This window comes from Calliphora vicina, chromosome 1 (assembly GCF_958450345.1).
Source record: "Calliphora vicina chromosome 1, idCalVici1.1, whole genome shotgun sequence".
Classification (NCBI taxonomy): domain Eukaryota; kingdom Metazoa; phylum Arthropoda; class Insecta; order Diptera; family Calliphoridae; genus Calliphora; species Calliphora vicina.
The window spans coordinates 34220659-34245635 of record NC_088780.1 but is presented as its reverse complement, the minus strand read 5'-3'; the positions used below and the strand labels follow the sequence as shown (position 1 = coordinate 34245635).

The window sequence follows — 24977 nt, the reverse complement described above, 5'->3', positions numbered from 1 at the left end:
GAGAGGAAATTGTCCACCTGTCACACTCAACAATGTTAATATACCGCAATCTGATTATGTTAGATACCTTGGTATTTATCTAGATAGATGGATAAACCTAGAGACTGAAGCTAAAAGCTTTTAGCTTTCATTGATTAATCAGTGATCAATCAAACTTAAGCCTTGAATATAAATTCGTCCTGTATAAGACCATTTTAAAACCAATTTGGACGTATGGAATTCAATTGTGGGTAATGGCTAGCGACACCAGTATTGAATTTATACAGGGAGTCCAATCTAAAATTTTTAGAACCATGACGGGAGCACCATGGTATATAAGAAATGAAAAAAGCCATTGGTAAAGGACGAGTTCAAGAAAGTCCGTGAAAAATATTTTGTAAGACTGAAAAATCATTCCAATCAGCTTGCAAGACAACTTGTACAGAGCCAAAACCAATCAAGGCTCTGTAGAGCAGATCACCTCGCTAAGATCAGTGCCATTTACCCATGAGTGCTCTCTTGTTAGAGAGGAACTACACAGAGAAAACAGATTCGTAATAGCAACCGAATTTATTGCCAATCGAATTATTCTACCATAGTAACCGAATTTTGCAGTTGTGAAGGGGTACCAAAAGTTTGGTTGCTTCAACCGAAATTCTCCTTTATCAACTGACTTTCTGTTGATAGAATCGAAAAATTCGATGTGTGCAACCGAATCATTCGATTGGCAACAAATTCGGTTGCCATTACGAATCGGTTTTCTCTGTGTAGTTTTATTTTATTTATAAGATTTAAATACATACTTATTGTTAGGCCTATAAAAGGCAGATTCAATAAAAAAAATTAAAAAATTCTGAGGGGGACCTTGTATGTTTCCGATTTCGAAAAATGCATAATTTCAGAGTACTTATAACTAATTTTTGTTAAATTGTATCAGGCTTGCACATATTCAACATATTTATGGCTGCTACATTTGTATGGGGGCTAGGTGAAATCATGAACCGATATTACCAATTTTCAATATCAAACAAACCTTATGTGAAAATTTTAGCCAGATAGCTCCTTTCGTTTGGGCCCTATCGTGTTTTCGACATACAGACGGACGGACGGACATAGCTAGGTCGTCTTAGAATCTTATGATGACCCTGAATATATATACTTTTTTGATTCTACGACAAATATTTATACCACCATCTTTTTTGATGGTGGTTATAATTTGTGGCCTGATCCTTAATACTCGTAAATTTTGTACAAAGTTTCTGGTATACAGTGGTTGACAATACAATGGAAAGGTTTCCAAATATTCAATTAATAGATCACAATCCAAACAAATTCTTAAGAATTTTATTTTTTACAAATTATGTGTGATTTTAATTTAAAAAAAACTGTATATTCTTGGTAGGCAACAATTACTACTTAAATGGCGGCAAATAGAAAGCATGCTTGAATTTTAGGATTTTCTGTGAGGAATTTTGAGAATTACAACTCCTGGAGTGAGGTTTTTTCTATAGAAAAAATCCTTCTGAAATGTCAAAATTCCAATTTTCTAACTTAAAATCTCACCACTTTAGGGAAATTGAATTTGATTGATATGCAATTTTATAAAATTTTTTAAATTATTTATCAAATACTAATGAATATTTTTGTTGTTGATTTTTCTTTACAGATCTTTTATTAGATTATTGCCAAAAATTAATAGAAAAATTTGGTTATCCCTGGGAAATGATGCCACTTATGTATGTGATACTTAAGGATGCTGGTGTGGATATTGATAAGGCTTCAAAACGTATTGAAGAGGGTAAGTTATAAAGTTCCAATATATAAAAAAACTATCCAAAAAAAGTCAGTGTTTTCTGAAGTTTTTAGACGAGTATAAGGCAATATTTTTTTTACTTTAACTAGAATTATTTGTTTTAAACATTGATATAAGTACAATATGTTTAAATATTTCTGGTTTATAGGCATACAATTCATAAAACAAAACGTTACCATATTAAATATGGACCAGGGTAGTGAGTGGAATAATAAACTGAAATTTAATTGGCGGCATGGAAACCACGATGCCAGATCAGAATGTGATGAAACTACCAAACGAATAAGACTAGAGGGTATATATATTTTTATTATACAATATTAATTAAGTTTAAGGGAACTACATACTTTAAACAGAAAACACTGAAAACTATAGATAGGAACATTAAATTTTACTTATTTAACCATCAACTTTTTTTCTATTACTTTCCATTTTTATATGAAATTTAGGACAACATGTTGTTAATGAATACTCACGTCAACATAATTTAAACATTTATGATGGGTGTGAATTGCGTTGTGCCACCCGGCAATGCGGTTGATAAACTTAAATGTTTTATTTTTATTACAAACTAAATGTAATTTGCACCCATTATTAAATAGTTTCTTTTTTTTATTTTCTTTGCTGGAAAATAAAAATTTAATTAAATAATTGTTAAATAATTTCAATTGTACAAAGAAAAATTAATATTAAAATAAAAAGTAAAACTTGTTGAAAAATATTAAAGGTGCTTAACGTTTTTCTTAAATAACTTCAATATCATTATAAACTATTTAACGAGCTTACAACAGTCTGGCAACTAAGCAAGAAATTTAAAATTTAAAAAATAAAAATACAAATATTTCATATGAAAAAAATTAAAACAAATGAAAATTTAAATTAAATAAAAGACACTTCTTAACTTGAAAACAATTAATTAAAAGTGTTTAAAATCCAACATTAAATCAACAATCAACATACCAAAAGTTAATGAAACATTTCGTTTTAACAAACTCAACAATCAACATACTAAAACATGAAAAATGGAAACGGAAAATGGAAAACACAATTGTATACTACATATTTATGGAAATATTGTTAAAAAAAATAAAAAATATTTAACAAAATAGCAACAATCAACATACTAATTTAATGACACAACAATCAACATACCATTTTGAAGTTTATTTTCTGGCCCACCATCATCAACATACCAACTGATCTTCAATCAACATACTATTTTTTATTACATACTTGGGAAAACTTACTTTACAGCCTGAAAATTTTATATTTCCTTCAATCAACATACCAAAACTATGCAAACAATCTTCAATCAACATACGAGTACCAGTTCTATTAATAAGAATTTACCTTTTAGTTTTAGTTTCTATTGTAGTGGTTAATTTTAAGTTTATTGTATAAGTTTTATTATCGAATTTTATTGTTTTATAAAAATCAAGTGATATTGCTCGAATTTTTGGTTTGGTTTTTGTTTTTTGTTTAAATCGTTGATGAACTTGAAAATCGATTTTGGATATTTAATTTTTAGTACAAACTTTTACAATAGTATATAATTTAAACAAGAAAATAAAAGCCAACAAATGTTGACCTCTTTAAAAAGTTGACATATTAATTGATTTAACACATTTTATAATTCAGTTTAGAAATCATAAATGTCTTAAATATATTGGTATCAAAATAAAAAGTTTGATTAAATAAATGGTTATCCTTATTTCGACCCAAAGGTCAAACTTTGAAAAATTTATAGAATTTGACTAATCATATTTTTCCAAATTTTTTTATTATGACACTAACGCCATTTTGTGCTTGTTAAATATGCAAAAATGGATAAACATGTTATTTATAAAACAAAAACAAATTTTTAAAATTTTGTTTTTGCTTTCCACTTGTGATTTACAAAATTAGGGCCTTAGAATCGATTGGGGCACTTTAACCTTCGCTTTGCCAAAGGTTTTTTATGTACATGGTTTACCAAATATATTCGACGAACGAAATTTTAAAAAATTTAAAAAACCTTATAAAAAGTTTAAAATGTTTCTATTAAATTCTATAGAACTCTAAAATTTTATCAGTGAGTATAAATTTCATTTAAATCGAAACAAAATTAAAAAAAATATTAAACCAATAAAAACGATGTGGTCACCCGGGTGGGTATTGGTAAAGCGAAGGTTAAATGGGTCAAAGTGAAATTTTTCAAAATTTTTTCATTTGGGCAAAAATAAGGATCATCAGAAATCACTTGGGACAAGTTTCTTATTTCGATCCCTAGAGTACGATTTTTCTTGTCACTTGGGCGATTTTTAAATCGACCCGCCCTAGTGATCACTTATTGTGTAAATCTTTTAAATTTTTAAGGAACGGTCCTTATTTAGCAATAGTTGCCGACATCCAGAGATGTCGGTCAAGCCCGACCATATGATACCCTACACCGAGAAGAACACATTACTTTTAAAATTTATATGGGAGCTATGATTAATTATGGACCAATAGCTATAAAATTAGACAGCATGTCTTTTTGTCCAACATTTTTAAGAAATCTATACACTTTAAAATGATTTTCGGAAGTGGGCCTTATATGAGAGATATGACTAATTATGGACCGATCGTTACAAAATTTGCTGATATAACTTTTGTGTATATACAATTTATTTGTGTGAAATTTTATTGGAATACCAACATTTTTGAGAGATTTATGCTCGTTTAAGTGATTTTCGGAAGCGGGCTTTAAATGGGAGCTATGACTAATTATGGACCGATAATCATTGAATTTGGTGATATGATTTCTGTATATAAAACTTATTGATAGTGAAATTTGCGTAGATACCGATATGAATTAAACATTTATCACGAATAAATTCCAATTTCGGGAGGACATTTGTATGGGGGCTAGGTGAAAAAATGAACCGATTTCAGCTTTTTTGATTAGGTCAAAATAATTGTATGTACAAAATTTTATCGAAATATGTATATTCAAAATTGCTACCTGTACTTTGCGCACAAGGTTTACATGGACAGCCAGCCAGACGGACGGACATCGTTTAATCGACTTAGAAAGTGATTCTAAGTCGATCGGTATACTTTAAGGTATGTGTTAAACTAATATTTTTGGACGTTACAAACATATGCACTAACGCATAATACCCTACCCACTATGGTGTGTAGGGTAGCCACCTTAAAGTATACCGATCGACTTAGAATCACTTTCTGAGTCGATTAAACGATGTCCGTCCGTCCGTCTGGCTGGTTGGCTGGCTGTCCATGTAAACCTTGTGCGCAGAGAACAGGTCGTAATTTTGAAGATATTTCGATAAAATTTGGTACATATAATTTTTTCGGCCCAAGGACGAAGCCTATTGAAACTGGCTGAAATCGGTCTATTGTTTCACCTAGCCCCCATACAAATGTCCCTCCGAAATTGGACTTTATCGGTCATAAATGTTTAATTTATATATGTGTCTACACAAATTTCGCTCCAAATAAGTTTTGTATATACAAAATTCATGTCACCAAATTTTGTTACGATCAGTCCATAATTAGTCATAGCTCCCATATAGACCCGCTTCCGAAAATCACTTTAACGTGCTTAAATCACTTAAAAATGTTGGTATATACACAAAATTCAACATAAATAACTTTCATATAGACATAAATCACACGACCTAATTTTATGGTGATCGGTCCATAATTGGTCATAGCTCCCATATAAGGCCCACTTCCGAAAATCACTCACGAATATAAATTATTGATATTTTAAAAGAAAATTTTTTTTCTCATTTACTTGGTGTAGGGTATTATATGGTCGGGCTTGACCGACCATACTTTCTTACTTATTTTTATCTGGGTGTTGGCAACTATTTTGAACCTTTTTTCAGAGAATCTTAAAAAGGTACAAAAATGTTTTAATTTTATTTTTCGAGAGTCCAGAAGCTCATACACCTATTTTTAATGTTGTGTATGGTTGCAGAGATAATTCAGTGTAAAAGAGTCAATAGAGAGAATCCAATCAAAACGGACAGAAAACTTAATTTTTAGGATTTGACATCTTCGATATTAATAAAATTTACCACACATATTACTGTTCCAAATCAATAACTTTTTCAGCGGAAACCCATTCTAAAAATATCGTGCATTGAATATTTAAAAATTTGTTACAATTTTCTAAAATTATATACACATAATTGCCCATAACATTGAAACCACTAAAAGTCCAAGTCCAATTTTTGATTCCATTTTAAAGGCTAAGATATTGTCCATAAATGGTGTGAATAAAATTGTTTACTTCCAAAAGAAAGTAAACAAGAAAAACGTTATTAATAGTACGTTTTTCCATATAAATTCACAGAAAAATTTAAGCACTTGTGTTTTACCATATAAATTGAAATTGATACAGCTGTGTTCTGATTTCTATTTGCTTAAATTTTTATTTGAATTTATATGAAAAAATGTACTATTAATAATGTTTTTCTTTATAACTCCTGAACTAATAGAGTCTCCATCGAAATTTTGCACGAATATAGTAGAGAGTTTAGGTGTCCTCATATCGTGTCCTCAAGAACACTGCGATCTTTTTAAATTGAAATATATACTCCGAAAGTTGACATTTAATCTTTTGGATGTAACCAATTTGAGTAGTTTTAAAGTTATGGACAATTATGTGTATATAATTTTTCACAATTTTAACAAATTTTTCAATTTTCAAATCGCGATATTTTTACATCGGAATGAGTTTCCATTGAAAAAGTCACTGATATGAGGAACATGTTGGATATATATTATGTATGTGGTAAATTTCATTAATATCGGAGATGATAAATCCGACTGCTGTACTTTTTTCACCGACAGAATACTAAAATGCTCTAAAATACTGTAATATACAAATATTTACTATAGAAAAGATTGTTATTCATAAAATGTTCTATAGAAAATACAGTTATATACAAAACTTTGAACACAACACGTTATACACAACATTTTTTATAGAAAATACAGTTATACACAAAACCTTATATAGAAAATAGTGTTATACACAAAGTTTTCTATTAAAAATTGTGTTATACACAAAACTTTCTAAAGAAAATAGTGTTATACACTTAATTGTATATAGAAAATTGTGTTATACACAAAACTTTTTGTAGAACATTGTATTATACTCAAAGTTTTCTATAGAAAATAGTGTTATACACAGAATTTTCTATAGAAAATACTGTAATACACAAAATTTTTTACAGAAAATAGTGTTATACACAAATTTTTCTATAGAAAATACAGTTATACACAATGTTTTCTATAGAAAATAGTGTTATACAGAAAACATTCTATAGAAAATTGTGTTATACACAAAGTTTTCTCTAGAAAATACAGTTATACACAAAACTTTCTATAGAAAATTGTGTTATTCACAAAACTTTCTATAGAAAATAGTGTTATACACAAAACGATTAAATGAGTCCGTCTGTTTTGAAGATATTTTGATAAAGTTTGGTACTTATATTTTTTTCGGTCCACGGACAAAGCCTATTGAAACTGGCTGAAATCGGTCCATTATTTCACCCAGCCCCCATACAAATGTCCTTTCGAAATTGGACTTTATCGGTCATAAATGTTTAATTTATGTAGGTATCTACACAAGTTTAGCTCTAAATAAGTATTATTTATACAGAATTCATGTCACCAAATTTGTTTATGATCGGTCTATAATAAGTCATAGCTCCCATATAAACCCTCTTCCGAAAATCATTTGAACGTTTATAAATCTCTTAAGAATGTTGGTATACACATAAAATTCAACTTAAATAATTTTCATATAGACATGAATCACACGACCTAATTTCATGGTGATTGGTACATAATTGCTCATAGCTCTCATATAAGGCCTACTTCCGAAAATCACCCACTAATATAAATTATTGAAATTTCAAAAAAAAAAATGTATTTGCTCATTTACTTAGTGTGGAGTATTATATGGTCGGGCTTGACCGACCATTCTTTTTAACTTGTTTGTAATTAGAAATGTTTTCTTTCCAAACGAGTTACACCTCAGACTAACTTAAAGTAGGGTATTTAAAGGTCTTAAATATTTCGGAATATCACTATTTTGTGAAACATATATGATAAATATTTAAAATGAGATGGAAATTGAAAGTACTTTTCATTGCAGCTATATTTTCATTCTGATATTAAGGCAATATTAAAAAAATTTTATTGATTTGCATAACCTGAAATAAATATCCTAATCGTGGCGTTAAACATTTTGAGTTCACAACTTTAAACAAAGGCATCATCATGTTTTAAATAAAGTTTTATTTATTGATTTTTTTATTGTAATATTTAAGTTTTTTTGTAAATATTTGTTTAGATACATAAAGTACATACTTAGTTTTTATTTTTAAATTAGTAAATTAAGTTTTTAACGTTTAGTTAGTAATTAAAATGGTAGAGTACTTAATAAGATTTTGAAAAATGAAATATAAGAAAAACAGCAATTTATGTTAAATCATACTGTTTGTATGCTTTTAAAGTAACTGCTAATATATTGCTGACGTTTAAAATATACAACAGAGTTGTATTTTAAATGTCAAATTTTGGAATATAGCTGACGCAAAACTAGCTTTCGAAAGTAGAATATAATATAAAATACAAACAAATAAACATGTGTTACACGTTGTGAATATGTATTTCAATTAAAAAGTTCTTAAAATATGGAAATGACTACAAGTTGCTTGAGTGTTAAGACAAGTTCATGTCAGTATTTCAATTCAAAAGTTCTTAAAATATGGAAATGACTACAAGTTGCTTGAGTGTTAAGACAAGTTCATGTCTAGAATTTTGTCGAAGGTGAAAGCAGTATTGACTGAATTTCAATTGATGTTTACACATGCAAGTACAAGTTGATGTCTAAAAGTATATCGAAAATAATTAAATAAGACAAATTTTACTGTCTCACAACTTGTCTTACTATTTGATATGCAAGTGGCGTAATTTGAATTAATTGAGATTTTCCAACTTGTATGTGCTTGTATAAACGTAAGCAAATTCCATAGAAATTCCTAGATATGTCTAAAAAAAAACCGCTGATCGAAATTAATTTGAAAAAATTTCGTTTCACAATTCGTCATGATAATACAAATTATTAAGGTTCCACTGTAAATGAAAACTATACCGGAACATTAAATTTTCTATTGTATATAATTTAAAACAATGACATGACACTATTTGAAATGCATAATCAAGAAATTTTACAAAAAAAACAAATCTAAAATAACTATATTTTGAAAGCCAAAAATTTTATTTTTTTTAAAATGTTGTGCAGCAACTAAATTGTTTGTTAAATTTAAAATGCAAAGATTTTTCAAAATCCCAATGTTTTTTTTATGGTTTTTTGTGTTATTTGCAAAATTATGTTTAGTTGTTAGAAATAATTTTAAATCTACTTTAAAATAAGTTAAAATAAACGAAGACATAAAATTATTTGTTTAAAAAACAAAATTATAAAACAAAACTTGGATCATACAATTTTAATAAATTAGTTTTTAATAAATGAAAAATTATCTAAAATCTATAATAATAAAATTAGTGTTAATATGACAGCAACTAAAAAAACAACCCTGCTAAATATAAATATATAGTTACACTAGATAAGCTAAAAATGTATAATAAACAAAAATAATAAAGAAAAATAAATTTAACTTAAAAACCCGTAAATTTTGGTAAGTTTAAAAGTCTTTAATAAAAATTAAAATTTAAATAAATTAGAAAGAAACATTAACAATTAAAATCTATATATATACATAATAATAACAATAATAATAAAATTTAAATGTTAAAAATAAACTTAAAAACCCTGAGATTTGATTTGTAGATTTATAATTGGTTTGTGTAGAGTTTAATTAATATTAATTGAGATTGTTTAAAATAAAATTAATCAAAATGTGATTTGTTTTGTGTGAAACTATTAGTCATTATATTGTTATCTATTATTATATGAAATATTTAAATATTTGATCTTTGATCTTGTTTTAGGTTTCTAACTGATAAGAATTTTAGAATAATGTATTTTCTAAAAAGTGTGTTGTATGGTTTTCTATTTATGAATACACGTACTCTCAAGGCATGCAAATCTATTCTTAAATCCCCTGATTAGTTAGGCATATAAAAAGCATAGTCGCGTGTGCTATTTATCTCTTATAGAAATTCAAATTTGCCTTCTTTCGGGTAACATATTTTTACCTTTTAAAGACGGTATTTGTAACAACTTTTTATTTATTTCAATTTATACAACTACTGTTTTAAATAGCCACTCAGTGTTTTTATACACGTTTATAAATTCGCAGAAATACACACAATACACACACTTTCAAAGTATACACTGGTAATGATTTAGTTGTTATTTTTACTTAACGATGCTTGTTCTCATGGCCAATTTCCGAGCCAAGAGAACTAACTGCTCATCTTTTGAGGCCAAGTAAGAATCAAGACAATTTCGGATACTCTGTTCCAAAGTAAAGCGTATCCAAGTGAAGAACTTCTGCATCGATCGTATTAAATAGTAGTCGGACGGGGCATGTTCTGGACTATAAAGAGGGTGAAAAACTACCCAAGTATTGGGTATTGCACAATGTGATCGAGCGTTGTCATGATGAAATATTACAGTTTCATGTCTGGCCGCATATTCTGGGCATTTTTCGGCAAATGCTCGCTTCAAACGAATCAGTTGTGTTTAGTAAAGCTTCCCAGTGACGGTCTGGTCAAATTTCAGTAGCATATAATAAATAGGATAATTTTCCTCCCACCAAAAACGTATAATTACCTTAGCGCCATGGATATTTGGCTTTGGTGTCGATTCGGCTGGTTGGCCGGGCTCACGTACGATATCTTACGCTTCGGGTTATTGTAATGGATCCATTTTTCATCGCAGGTAATGAATCGGTGCAAAAATTTTCTTGAAAGACATAATAATAGTCTTTCAAGGTCTCTCGGCTTCAATTGGTATGATATCCAATTTCCCTTCTTTTGGATGAATTTTGCAGCTCGCTAACGTTTTGATATTGCTGATTGAATTGCTGATTCTAAGCTCTAGTTGAGTTTGACATCAATACTCATGGAGTAATGCCTCCAATTCATGGTCTTTAAACATTTTTGGCTGACCTGGGAGATATTTGTTTTCCGTGTGAAAATCACCACTTCTGAACTGCACAAGCAAAACTGCCCGCATATGAAGCTTTGGTGGCACAAAATTTGACATTTTCGAAGCAAAGAAAATATGTTGAGGTTTACACTATAATGTTCAATAACTATGACGTTCAAAATGTCTTCATGAGTCCAAAAAATAATCGATTTAGAAAATGTTAATTTTGGTTTTTTTTTCGACGAAAAACTACTATTATTCTTTGCTTCCTATAAAAAATTTTCAGAAAATAAAACTCATTTTATTACAATTTGTATTGAATAAAGCAATTGAATAATTTTTCATTAAAATAAAATCAAGTGAGATTTTAATTTGTTATTGTTTGATTCCTATTATCAAAATGTTGTTTTTTTTAAACAAATAAATTACTACATAGACTCAATAAAGAAAGATACTGAAAAAAGTAGAAAATAAACGAAAAGAGTTTTATTTTCTGACGAGAAAAATAAAACACCGCAAATATCTTTTATTTTATGACGGAAAAATAAAAAGTCCTCAAATGAGTTTTTTTTCTGACGGAAAAAATAAAAGTACGATATCTTACGCTTCGGGTTTTTATGACGGCTATTTAAAACTCCTTTTTTAAGTATTTCATACGAAGTTTTATTTTTATGTTGAAAAATAACTGTTAACTGTGGGTTGAGATAATTTTTTAATTTTTTATTTTACGTTTATTATAATATTATTCCTGTCTTTAATTTCTAGGCCCTACAATATGTAATTAAATCTTGAAAATTTTTTGGATAACCGTTATTAACGGTCCCTGGAGACAACTTAAAAAAATGTTGGTAATTTTCACATATTTTTTGATATTTATGTAAATATATTGCAGATAATACCATAGAATTTAACACTCGTTATTTGTATGATGAAAGGTATAACTATCGGTCCGTGATCGGACTATTTATCCATAGCCCCTATGTAAAGTTTACTTCGGAAAATCATTTAAATACACATAAATATCTGATATCTCGCTATTAGATTGAGAATGACAAGCATAATCCACATATATATTTAAAATCGATGTAGCGAATTTTATGAAGATCGGCCTCTAATTGGTTATGGTTCCCATTTTCATAAATATCTGAAAAATATCATTATCGAATTAAAATTTTACAGAGATCGATAGTATTTATTCACAAATGATACCACTTGATTGTGTGAATATCGGTATCATTTAATACTCATAAATCTATCAAGGTTCTATCAGCTTAAAATTTTAAACAAATATTTTCCATATATACGAAAATCGATAAGAACTGTCAATAATTGGCCATAGCTCCCATATAAGAACTTTATTAAAAATTAACAAATTTAAAATTGTGGAATGCAATATGGCGATGTTATATACTAAAACAAATAAGAAAGTATGATCGGTAAAGCCCGACCAGATTGTACCCTATACTGATTAATTTAAATAATTTATTTCCGTGAATGATTTTCGGTAGTTGTTCTTATATGGGAGCTATAACTAATTATGTACCGATCATTTCGTGACTGACTTCCGTATATATAAAACTTATTAGGAGCGAAATGTATGTAGATACCTATATGAATTAAACAGTTTTGACCGATAAAGTCCAATTTCGGGAGGACATTTGTATGGGGGCTAGGTTAAATAATGGACTGATTTCAGCCAGTTTCAATAGGCGAAATATCTTAAAAATTAAATTTTTTTCCGCACAAGGTTTACATGGCCACCCATCCAGACAGACGGAGGATGTACGGACATCATTTAATCGACATAGAAAGTGATACTGAGCAGTGTGTCCATCAGCTTCCGCTTATTAACAATCAAACCCAATTCTTTTTTAAAAGCTGCTTGTATATTTTCTTTATTTTTTTAAAAAATGCTTTTTCTTCATTTGTATAAATGTAGAAAAATTTCATACACGAGGTGTCCTTCTTTGAGGACCCATGGACGCGCCCCTGGTGGGCTCTTGAGGTCCAAGTTCAAAACTTAAACTCATTCATTCAAATCTGACTTACCGTTTAGAAATTACATATTTATTTCCCTCTATTTTGTTTCTATAAAACTGTGCGGCGTATATAAGGCCTACAATGAGTCAAAATCGGGAAAAATATTTTTCAACCCGATTTTTTTTCACCCAAAAAAAATGTTTTCTTTTAAAATTTGTGGGTTTTGTCGGCAAAACGTAAACTCAGATACTTATCTGCTATGCCTATGTGAAATTGCATGTCAACCTGGTCAGCAGTTAGAAATGGCAGATATATTTCCAAAATATGTAGATTCTGCCTCACTAAGTTTCATTAAAATTTTCATAAATAACTAAATAAATCAGTTTTTCTCTTGTCTTCTTTAAACTTAGTGCAAATTATTATTTGTTAATGTACATAAATCTAAAACCCCTATATTTTGTAAACTATAATTTTCAAATATTAAAAGTATTTACTTAATATATGTTAATAACAACTCTTATAATAATTTACTACCTACATTCTAAGCTTTTGGAATATTTGAAAGTGTAGAAAACTAAATCGTTTTTAATAAATTACAAATTCCTGCTACTTTACTTAATAGAGCCCCTATTTGGAGCAGCTTAACAAATGTGTTAGACAGCAGCATTAAATTATGTAGTATGCTACCTCAAATATAATAAGTTTCAGATAGAGTTTGTCAACAAAAATGTTGACAAATATTTCCTATAATGTTAGAAACTTCTCAAGTTTTTAGAAAAGTAGATAAATATTCACACAATTTCAATGATTTTCTATTTAAATTTTTTATGTTTTTAGATGATAGCATTCTAGACTAATTCTTGGATTTTATTCTGGCCAACCTTTTCCTAAACACAATTACCTTCTTGTTAAGCGTAGCGTATTCCCTTCAATAAATCATCTTCATCAGACTGGCTTCTTTTTAAACACAAACACTCCAGCCAATAAAGTTTTTTTTTATGTTATAACAAATACCAATAATTTAATAAATCACTTTAAAAATAATAACTTGTTCAAAATGTACTCTGCTCGTACGCACAACAAACTTTCAAAAAAAAAAGAAATAAAAATTTAGTAAAACTTAAAGCAGGCATGTGTCATAAATGGTTGCAACAAATTTGATAAGAAAATTATAAGTTACCTCAAAGAAAAACACAGAAAATAATGGGTTTGTAAAAGCTCAATGCACACAAACAGGCAGGCAACTTAAATTATCACAGGAATTCTTAGAGATGATGGATCCTGCAACAGAATCAAAATAAATAAAAAAAAAATTATAAATGTTTGTCGCATGATATTGCTACCATCCGAACCAGATGAAATTAACGCAGAAGCAGGTGCTGGGTACTTACTTGGTTGGCTTTAAGTACCCTGCCACACCACCGAATAAAACCCATTAAAAAGTTGTTAATATTGGGAAAAAAGGTTTTTTTTAGCCACTAATTTTTACACTTTTTTGTGTCTTAAGGTAATTTTTGTTCCTCCTCGCTCTCTATATCACTTAAAAGACCAAGTGGCGGTAGTTGTGTTAGAAATAAGTTGAGGAAGCTGCAAGCCGGTTGCATTTTTTGGCATGTTGCACAATTATTATAATGCCAATTACTTTGATTTGAGGTAAATATTTATTAGGAGTATTTTGACATTAGGTATAGTATTTTAAATAAAATTAGTTTCTTATTATGAATGGTTTTGAAATATAAGTAGGTAACTACACCATTTCCAATTGAATTTTTGTATTATGGGTTCAATTGTTTCACGTCAATATCAGCAGAAAGAACTATGTTATCATGTCACACTATAGAGCGCCAGTAATTTTCAATTTAGTGACAAACCGTACTAAACCTATCTATCTAAATTAAAATACTAAAATTGTTTGCAAATATTTGCCATTTCCAACCAATGCTGGAAGTAGTCAACCTCCATTGCATTAGTTATCTTGCAGGGTACCTAAAATTCATCTATAATATTTGCAAGTATAAATAACACATATAAAACTCATGTTGCAGCTAAATTTTTTATAAGAAACATCAGCAATTGCATCATTTTGCACAATTGCCACCACCAACACTCACACAACTAGTAGCGTTCAAATACACACACACTTTATCCTTTCAAAAATGTTGCAAGATAGAGTTGTCTTTCGATTAAAAATTATTCGAATAATCGAGAAAAAAATTATTCAACTAATTGAAAATGGAAAAATAAAAACAAATTTTTAAATTTGCAATTCCCAAAAAATATTTTGAAAAATCCCAAAAATGGTATTTTTTAGTTTTTTGGCTTTAATATTCATAACAGGGTCGGAGTTATTGATACCATTTACTAAATAATTAAGAACATATTGGGCCATCTAAAATCGGTTACTATATTTTGATATCAACTATGCGATTTGATAACTTTTGCCCTAAAGTTGATGGAACTTGGCCCCTGGTATCAATAAAATATTTGATGTAAAGTTAGCTTTTCAAAAAGTACAAATCCCTTGTACATCTACTTAGAAACTTAAAAATAAAACAAGTAAGAGAGCTATATTCGGCTGTGCCGAATCCTATATACCCTTCACCAAAACTATACTTCAAAATACAAATTTTAAATATTTTTAGGTAAACAAAATGTATTTATTTTTCCAAAGTTGTTTAATTAATTTTTTTCAAAAATTTTTTTTTCGAATTCTTATTTTAAAATTTTTTAAATTTAACCAATTTTTTAAAATTTTTTTTTTTAAATTTTAAAAAAGATTTTTGGTTTTTAAATATTTTTTTTTGGTGAAAAAAAAATTTGGGTTAAAAAATATTTTTTCCGATTTGTAGGTCCAACTTACTATGGTCTTATATACGTCGCTATATACGGCCTTTGAAATATCTATCATTAGATATCCATATTGTCTATATTAATGACTTAGTAATCTAGATATAGGTAAAAAATCGAGGTTGTCCTTGTTTTTTCCTCATATCTCAGCCATTTGTGCACCGATTTTGCTGATTTTAAATAGGAAACTTCTCGAAAGCATGTCTGACAGAATTATTGAAGATTTGGATACCGAAGATATCTGGGGTCTTCGGAAAATTGATTTCAACAGACAGACGGACATGGCTTAATCTACTCCGCTATCTATAAGGATCCAGAATATATATACTTTATAGGGTCAGAAAATTATATTGTGGAAATTACAAACGGAATGACAAACTTATATATACCCTTTTCACGAAGGTGAAGGGTATAAAAATACTTTTTTCCCAAAAAATTTGCGAAAATTCGCCTTTTTAAAATTTTTTTAAATTCAAATATATATAACTTTGTATTCACTTATTATTATACCCTTCACCATGAGTGGCAAGGGTATATATAAGATTGTCATTCCGTTTGTAATTTCTACATTTTTCATTTGCGACCCCACAAAGTATATATATTCTGAATCGTTATAGATAGCGGAGTCGATATAGCCATGTCCGTCTGTGTGTTGAAATCAACTTTCTGAAGCCCCCAAATAACTTACATACACGAATGATACATCAATAACTCCGAAATTCTTCCGACTCAGTTGCTATTTAAAATCGAGAAAATCAGTCCACAAATGGCTGAGATATGAGGAAAAAACCAGGACAACCTCGATTTTTTACCTATTTTTGACCTATATCTGGATTACTAAATCATTAATATAGACAATATGGATATCTAATGATAGATATTTCAAATACCTGTGCAACGACGTATATAAGACCATAGTAAGTTGGACCTACAATGGGTCAAAATCGGAAAAAATATTTTTTAACCCGAATTTTTTTTTCACCAAAATTTTTTTCACTAAATATTAAAAAAAAAATTTAAAAACTAAAAAAAAAATTATTTTAAAATTAAAAAAAAATTTAAAAAACGATTTCGAAAAAACAACTGTAAAACAAATTAAATTTTGTTAACCTAAAAATATATAAAATTTTTATTTTAAAGTATAATTTAGTGAAGGGTATATAAGATTCGGCACAGCCGAATATAGCTCTCTTACTTGTTTTTAAATATTTCTATTTTTATTTGACACATAAATTTGTTGTTAGTCCAACAATGTAAACATAGAGAAAATCGGAAAAATTTGGATCCGCTGTTATCCAAAAAATGGAGCAAAAACTTTGAAAATTTAATTTTTATATGCGAATATCTCCTAAGCTATAAGAGATTGATTGCTATGAAGAGATTCTTTGTAGTGTTGTTGATTAATTACTCAATATGGGGGGAGGGGTATTAAACGCACTTAATTTTTTTTCTGTATTTTTGTTATGTATATCTTTGATGTTTTCACCCAAAAGCTAAATTTAACTTTTTTAATGAGAGACAACTTAACGGTACTTTTTGAAAGTAAACAAGTTTTTTTATTCTTGTTGTTTGCCTTAATTATGCGATCAAATGTTCTTGGTGCTATTTGAAGTGGAAGATTCGTATAAACGCAGACGTGAAATTTATTTTTAAAAAAGTTACCAAAAATAAAATATTATCAATTTTATTTTTTTTTTCAACCAAAGGTACGTTTCTAATAGTAACATCTCAATTTACTGCAACTTTTTCTATTTGAATCAATAAATTTCATCACTTTTAAAGATGCCCAAGGGAACTTTTTTGTCCGATCAAGAAAAGATTCGAATTAATTTTTTTCACGACCAAGGATGTTCCAATAGAAAAATTGGACGTAAAATCGATCGTTCGGAAAGTGTGGTGCGAAATTTCTTGAAGAAAGGTCAAAATTATGCAGTTCGCAAACCTACAAAGGGAAATACAAAACTAACAAGAAGACAACTTAATCTAATAAAACAAGAAGCAACCCGCAAAAATTGAATTCTACACAAATAAAGAATAAATTTAATCTTCCAGTGACTTCCAAACACGTTGCACACATTTTATGAAACGTTGAAAACATAAAAAAGAAAAAGCCGAAATGTAAACCAATGCTAAAAAAGCACTATTAAGAAAATCGTCTAAAATTCGCAAGAAAATATATGAAATGAACAGATGAGTCGAAAAAAGTAATTTTCTCTGACGAAATAAAATTAATTTAGACGGTCCTGACTCATACTTATGCTATTGGCACGATTTGAGATCAAACCATGTTCGGATGTCAAAACGTAATTTCGGTGGTGGCAGTGCTATGGGTTGGGCAGCGTTTTCTGCAGTTGGCAAGTCGAAAATATGTTTTGTTCCGACAAAAATGAATAGTGCGATTTATAACGAACTGTTGGAAGATGCTATTCTCTCATTTATGGATGAACAAATTAATGAAGATTGCATATTCTAACAAGATAATGCTGCAATCCATGTTTCTAAGCAATCGAAATCTTGGTTTAATGAACATAGCATTCCTCTGTTGGACTGGCCGGCTTGTAGTCGGGACTTGAACCCAATGGAGAACTTGTGGGGATACATGGCCCGTAAAGTTTATGCAAATAATGCCCAGAACGAATGCATAATGACTGTGACAGAGCTGAAACTAAAAATTAAACATGTCTGGGAGGAAATTGATTCCGATCTGCTTAAAAAATTAGTGGAATCAATGCCAGACCGTACTTTTGAAACAATCCATAACAAAAGATCATCCACACATTATTAATAATGCTACTGTGGCCCATAAATAAAAGTGCGTTTATAGGAATATACCATTAAAAATGGCTGTTAATATCGAAAATTAAGTAAAAAAAATAAATAAAGTACAAATGAATTTTTGTAAACAATATTTTAATAAACAAATTTGTAGCCCCCTAAATATGTTCTAGTTTAATTTTTACAATTTTGAAAAAGTAGTGTGCGTTTATAGGAATATGCATCAGTGTGTGCTTTCATGCTTGTTTAATGTACAATAAAATCGTGCCATTTCCAGAACATAAATATGTCAATTATTCGTTTTTGAAATCACTCGATTACCAGAACGTGGACGATTACTTGCCCATATTATATGCGCTTTAGTTAAAAATTTAGTTTAGATTATTCCAGATTTACATGTGTAGAAATGTATTTCTTATTATTTTTTTCGTTATTATTAACCTACAAACTATTCGAGTAATATTTTTTATTCGTTATTGGTTCAAATAATCGAGGAAATTTAAAAAATTAAATCAATCGAATAATAAAAAAAATTTTAAAATTTTATTCGATTAAAATAAAAACTCGAATAATTGCCAACCCTTTTGCAGGCATGACTGAATGTTGTTGATGCCAGGCATTTCATGCCATCACGTAATGCTGAATAATCCTCTTATTCTATGATTACTACGTCCTCTCCTACATGCAAACACACGTACGTACTCATGCACAGTTGAGCTATTAAACTTAAGCAGGAGATTCATTTCCTAGCCTTGCAACAACATCAATAACAACAAATACGAAAACAACATCAGCTCCAGCAAACGATCATAAAACGTCAAGTGTTTATGGCCTTCTGGAAGGAACGAAAGAACAGCAACAACAACCACATTTTACAACACATCTAAAGGCAATACCAACTATGTACAACCAACAAAAAAAAAAGAAAAATATTTATATGCTGCACTTAAAATATCAAAATTGAACAAAATCAAAAAAAAAATAACGCCAAGTTTTACAACAATTGTGTGTAAATGAGTATTTGTGTAGGTAATATACATTGTAAATGGCATAAATATTTAATATGGAAAGGAAATTTTTAAAGATATGTTTATGACTTAAACAGAAATCTACAAAAATACAAAACAAAAAATTGCAATCTCTAGAAGTTTATTATTTTTAAGATGAGTGAATGTGCATGAAATGGTATGATTGAAAAATATTTCTACTGTACATTTAAAATTTTAATAAAAATATATTCTCATTTTTATTTATTTAAGTACACATATTCATTTTCATACTTATTTCGGGAATTGTTAAACGAGGTATGGTAACAAATGTGCTGTAACATTTTTGAAAATATATCTAAACATTAGCGGGGTCCTTATTTCGTCAACTAAAAATTAAATGCTGGAAACGTCTGGAGGTTGTACGTTTTATTTAAAGTTAGGAAACAGTAACAATATTTCTAAAAAAAATTCAATTTCAAAAATAAATCCAATAAAATTTGTATAATTTGTATTGGCTGTATGACTCAAAAATTCGGGATTTACAATTGGGAGCTAATCAATCAACAATTTCAACACGTTTGCAAGCAGCTGGATTCATCCAAAAGCAGAGAAATTAAGCACCATATGAATTGAAGCTGAGAAACCTCGAAAGACGATTTTGGATGTCTTAAATTCTGTTTCAACGCTATAAAAGAAAACCATTTGTGCACCTAATCATTTTGCGATGAAAAATTGATACATTACGATTTGGAGCCCGACCAAACAGCCGATTAGATACCAAAGCTAAATATCCATGGCGCTAAAGTAATGCTCAGTATTTGGTGGGGCCAAAGAGTGTAATTTTAACTCCAAGTGCTATTAAGGGTTAATTTAAATTTTTCTGCTGTTTTTGTAAACACTAGACTTTGTGTTATATTTTTAATAAGTTTCATCAAAATCAGCCCAAAAATATATAACATTTCGCTATCTTTCCATGAGAAATTCGAAATATTGTAAAATTTGATCTTTGACCTTCACGATTTAAGGGTTGACGCTTTCCGATTTTAGTAAAACTTTCAGACTATATTTAAAATTACCAGGAATATAATATTCTGGATAGGTTTTATTTAAAATTCATAACATTAAGGAAATTTGGATCATTCGCCAAAATATGGTCAAAAAATTTGTTTTTTTCGAAAATCATAAAATTTAAATCGAGTTTAAACTAAATATTAACAAGTAAGAGAGCTATATACGGCTGTGCCGAAACTTATATTAATCTTATTTAAACAAAATTATTTTTTTTTTTAAAGTTGTTGTTCCCAAATTGTCTTTCAAAAAGATTTTTCCAATTTTTTTTTAAAATTTTTTCCAATTTTTTTTTTTTAATTTTGAAAATTTTGTTTGGGAAAAATAATATATGACAAAAAAATCGGGTTAAAAAATATTTTTACCGATTTTGACCCATTGTAGGTCTAACTTACTATAGCGTTATATATATCGTTGCAATGGACTTTGAAATATCTATCATTGGATATCCATATTGTCTATATTAATCTAGATATAGATCAAAAATTGAGCAAAACTCGGGGTTGTCCCAGTTTTTCCTTATATCTCAGCAATTTGTGAGCCGATTTTGTCGATTTTAAATAGCAGCTGAGCCCGAAGAATTCCCTACATATTGATGTATAAATCATGTATTTAAGTTATTTGGGGGCTACGGAAAGTTGATTTCAACATACAGGCGGACAGACGGACACGGCTATATCGACTTCGCTGTCTATAACGATCCAGAATATATATACTTTATGGGGTCGCAAATGAAAATTGTAGAAATTACAAACGGAATGACAAACTTATATACATATACCCTTTCCACTTATGGCGAAGGGTATAAAAATAAAGCTATGCTGATTCCCATAGACGCATGATTAATATTATTTATTAAGGTAGGATCACACGATTGCCGCAATGAACCAATTTAATACAATTTTTATTGTGCTGAATTGGGGCCCAATAAAGAAATTGTCCCAATCAAATTCTCTGCAGTCACATGATTGCTTCATTTTATATAAATTTGATTGTCGTAAATTGGCGCAAAGCGATTTAGTGGCAATAATTGTCGCATTTCAGTCACACGATTGTTCTAGTTTACGGCAACTCAGAGAAACAGCTGTTGTGCTAGATTTTAAATTTTGTTTTGTTTACATAAATGTAAAAACAATCTATTTTTGAAAAAAATATTTGTTAAATAAAAAAAGAAAATTGCGTGGGCCTTAATCTATATATATAAAAGAGTAACGTTACTGACTGACTGACTGACTGACTGATTCATCATCGCACAGCCCAAACGGCTGAAGCTAGAATCACGAAATTTTAACTGTGGGTTCCTCCCTCTCCAAAACGATCCGATAAGAAGGGATTTTTGGAAATTCGAACGTTTAGGGGGTAAAAAAGGGTAAAAACGGGTAAATTCGGTAACCTTATATCTTCAAAACTAATAAAGATACAAAAAAACTTAAAATAGCATGTTACTCCATTTAAAAAATAAGCTGACAGGTGTTTCGTACTTTTTGGAAATTCGAAACTTTTAGGGGAGAAAACGGGTAAAAACTGTATTTTGGTACTTTTTTTGCACCCTATGTATCTTTTAAACCAATAAACATAGAAACAAATTTTAAATCGTATTCTTTAATTAACAAAAAATAAAAAATATAAGTTTGGTACTTTTTGGAAATTCGAACCTTTAAGGGATAAAAATTGTGTTAATTTTTGGTACTTTTTCATAAAATATGTTTTTCTATAATTTGACATAGACATACGAATATTTTATTATGAGCTCCCACCACGTTACAGAAATTTATTTGAATGAAATTGTAGCACCTCAATGGGGATAAAAAAGGTACCAAAAAGGGGATAAAATCGGGAAAATACATTATATTTGAAATTATTAAGCCAATTTTGATAATTTTTTTAACGTTGGTTCCTGGATTCATACAAAAATTAACTAACAGGGTTTTATTTGGAACTCGAGTACCAAGGTGTATATTGGGCCAAATCCGGGTAAACAGTTTGGTACTTTTTTTAAAACATATTTTTTCTTGGGCACATTAACACAGATTTTAATATTTTGATACATGCCTGTATCATAAACAATTTTGGCAAAATGGAATATTTTTAAATTTCAAACTTGAGGGGTGTTCAAGTAAGAAAAGGGAAATTGGTACTTTTCTCCTAATGGTACTTTTTAAACATTTTAAATTATTTCAGTTATCGACATTAAAGTTAGCTGATATGTATTTGAGTGAAGTTAGTGTTAGGAATAGGGGATAATATTTAGGTACCAAAATGTGTGAACTGTACTATAGGTACTTTTTTGTTCTTCTAATGGTACTTTTTTGAAATTTCTATAATAATGGACTTAGAAACATGAAATTAAACATATATGGGCCTAAGTGAGTGAGAATTCTAGGGGAAGACTTTTTGGTACTTTTTCTTTATTGGAATGGTACTTTTTGTAATTTCTTCACCAATGAACCTAGAAACATGAAATAAAGCTTATATATAAACCGAGTGAGCATATATGGTCCTAAGTAAGTGAGAATTCTATGGGGAGACTTTGTGGTACTTTTTCTTTATTCGATTGGTACTTTTTGTAATTTCTTCACCAATGAACCTAGAAACATGAAATAAAGCTTATATGGAACCGAGTGAGTGGGAAACTACAAGTGGGTGCTTTTTGGTACTTTTCCTATATTCTAATGGTACTTTTTGAATTTTCTATAATATAATGGACCTAGAAATATGAAATTAAGCGTATATGGTCCTAAGTGATTGAAAATTCAAGCGGATACCTCATGGTACCTTTTGTTTATTCTAATGGTACTTTTTTTTAATTTTCTATAGCAATGGACTTAAAAGCATGAAATTAAGCATGGTCCTAAGTGAGTTAGAATTCTAGGGGAGACTTTTTGGTACTTTTTCTTTATTCGAATGGTACTTTTTGTAATTTCTTCACCAATGAACCTTGAAACATGAAATAAAGGTTATATGGACCAGAGTTAGTGGGAATCCGCAAGTGGCTGCTTTTTGGTACTTTTTCTATATTCTAATGGTACTTTTTTGAATTTTCTATAACAATGGACTTATAAACATGAAATTAAACATATATGGTCCTAAGTGAGTGAGAATTCTAAGGGGAGACTTTTTGGTACTTTTTCTTTATTCGAATGGTACTTTTTGTAATTTCTTCACCAATGAACCTAGAATCATGAAATAAAGCTTATATGAACCCGAGTGACTGGAGAACCACAAGTGTATACTTTTTAGTACTTTTTCTATATTATAATGGTACTTTTTTGAATTTTCTATAACAATGGACTTAGAAACACGAAATCAAACATATATGGTCCTAAGTGAGTGAGAAGTCTAGGGAGAGACTTTTTGGTACTTATTCTTTATTCAAATGGTACTTTTTGTAATTTCTTCACCAATGAACCTAGAAACATTAAATAAAGGTTATACGGACCCGAGTGGGTGGGCAACTACAAGTGGGTGCTTTTTGGTACTTTTTCTATATTCTAATGGTACTTTTTGAATTTTCTATAATATAATGGACCTAGAAATATGAAATTAAGCGTATATGGTCCTAAGTGATTGAAAATTCAAGCGGATACCTCATGGTACCTTTTGTTTATTCTAATGGTACTTTTTTTTATTTTCTATAGCAATGGTCTTAAAAACATGAAATTAAGCATACATGGTCCTAAGTGAGTTAGAATTCTATGGGAGACTTTTTGGTACTTTTTCTTTATTCGAATGGTACTTTTTGTAATTTCTTCACCAATGAACCTAAAGCCATGAAATTAAGCTTATATGGACCCGAGTGAGTGGGAAACCACAAGTGGGGGATTTTTGGTACTTTTTATATATTCTAGTGGTACTTTTTTGAATTTCCTATAATAATGGACCTAGATTTTCCAAAAAATCGAAGAATTTCAAAACCGCGGTTTCGGTTTTAAAAAATTAAAAACCGATCGGTTTCGGTTTTGTGATAATTTATTAAATCTTAAGTATTATAGAAACAAAATTAGTTGATAATATAGGAAATGATATACAAATCTAAAATTCAAACTTGACGGGTTATGGTTAAGTGAATGCGAATTTAAAAGTGATAATCAATGGTACTATTTCCTTATTGCAATGGTACTTTTTGAATATTTTATAATAATAAACCTAAAAATTTAAAATTAGGAACACATTTTGCATTTTCTATAATAATGGACCCAGGAATATGAAATTAGACATTTACAATTAGATTCACAAAGTGAGACTTGCCAGTATTATTTCTTTCTTCTAATTGGGGTGGCGAAGCGCACCGGGTCAGCTAGTTATCATATAAAAAAATTAATAAAGAAATGTTAAAGGATGTATGTGGGTCAGAGAGTGGCTGACAAAAACAATATTTCATTTACAAAAATTAATATTGGCG

General features: G+C 29.3%; 1 protein-coding gene across 1 annotated transcript in view; it reads left to right on the top strand.

Annotated features, from left to right (window-relative positions):
* The window catches only part of dsx (doublesex), a 399595-nt gene that overhangs the window by 309779 nt on the left and 64839 nt on the right, over positions 1–24977 (top strand). Inside the window, exons 2-3 of the mRNA XM_065508225.1 lie at positions 1646–1777; positions 1941–2087. Coding sequence (XP_065364297.1) covers positions 1646–1777; positions 1941–2087 — 279 coding nt within the window. The remainder of the gene's footprint in view (positions 1–1645; positions 1778–1940; positions 2088–24977) is intronic.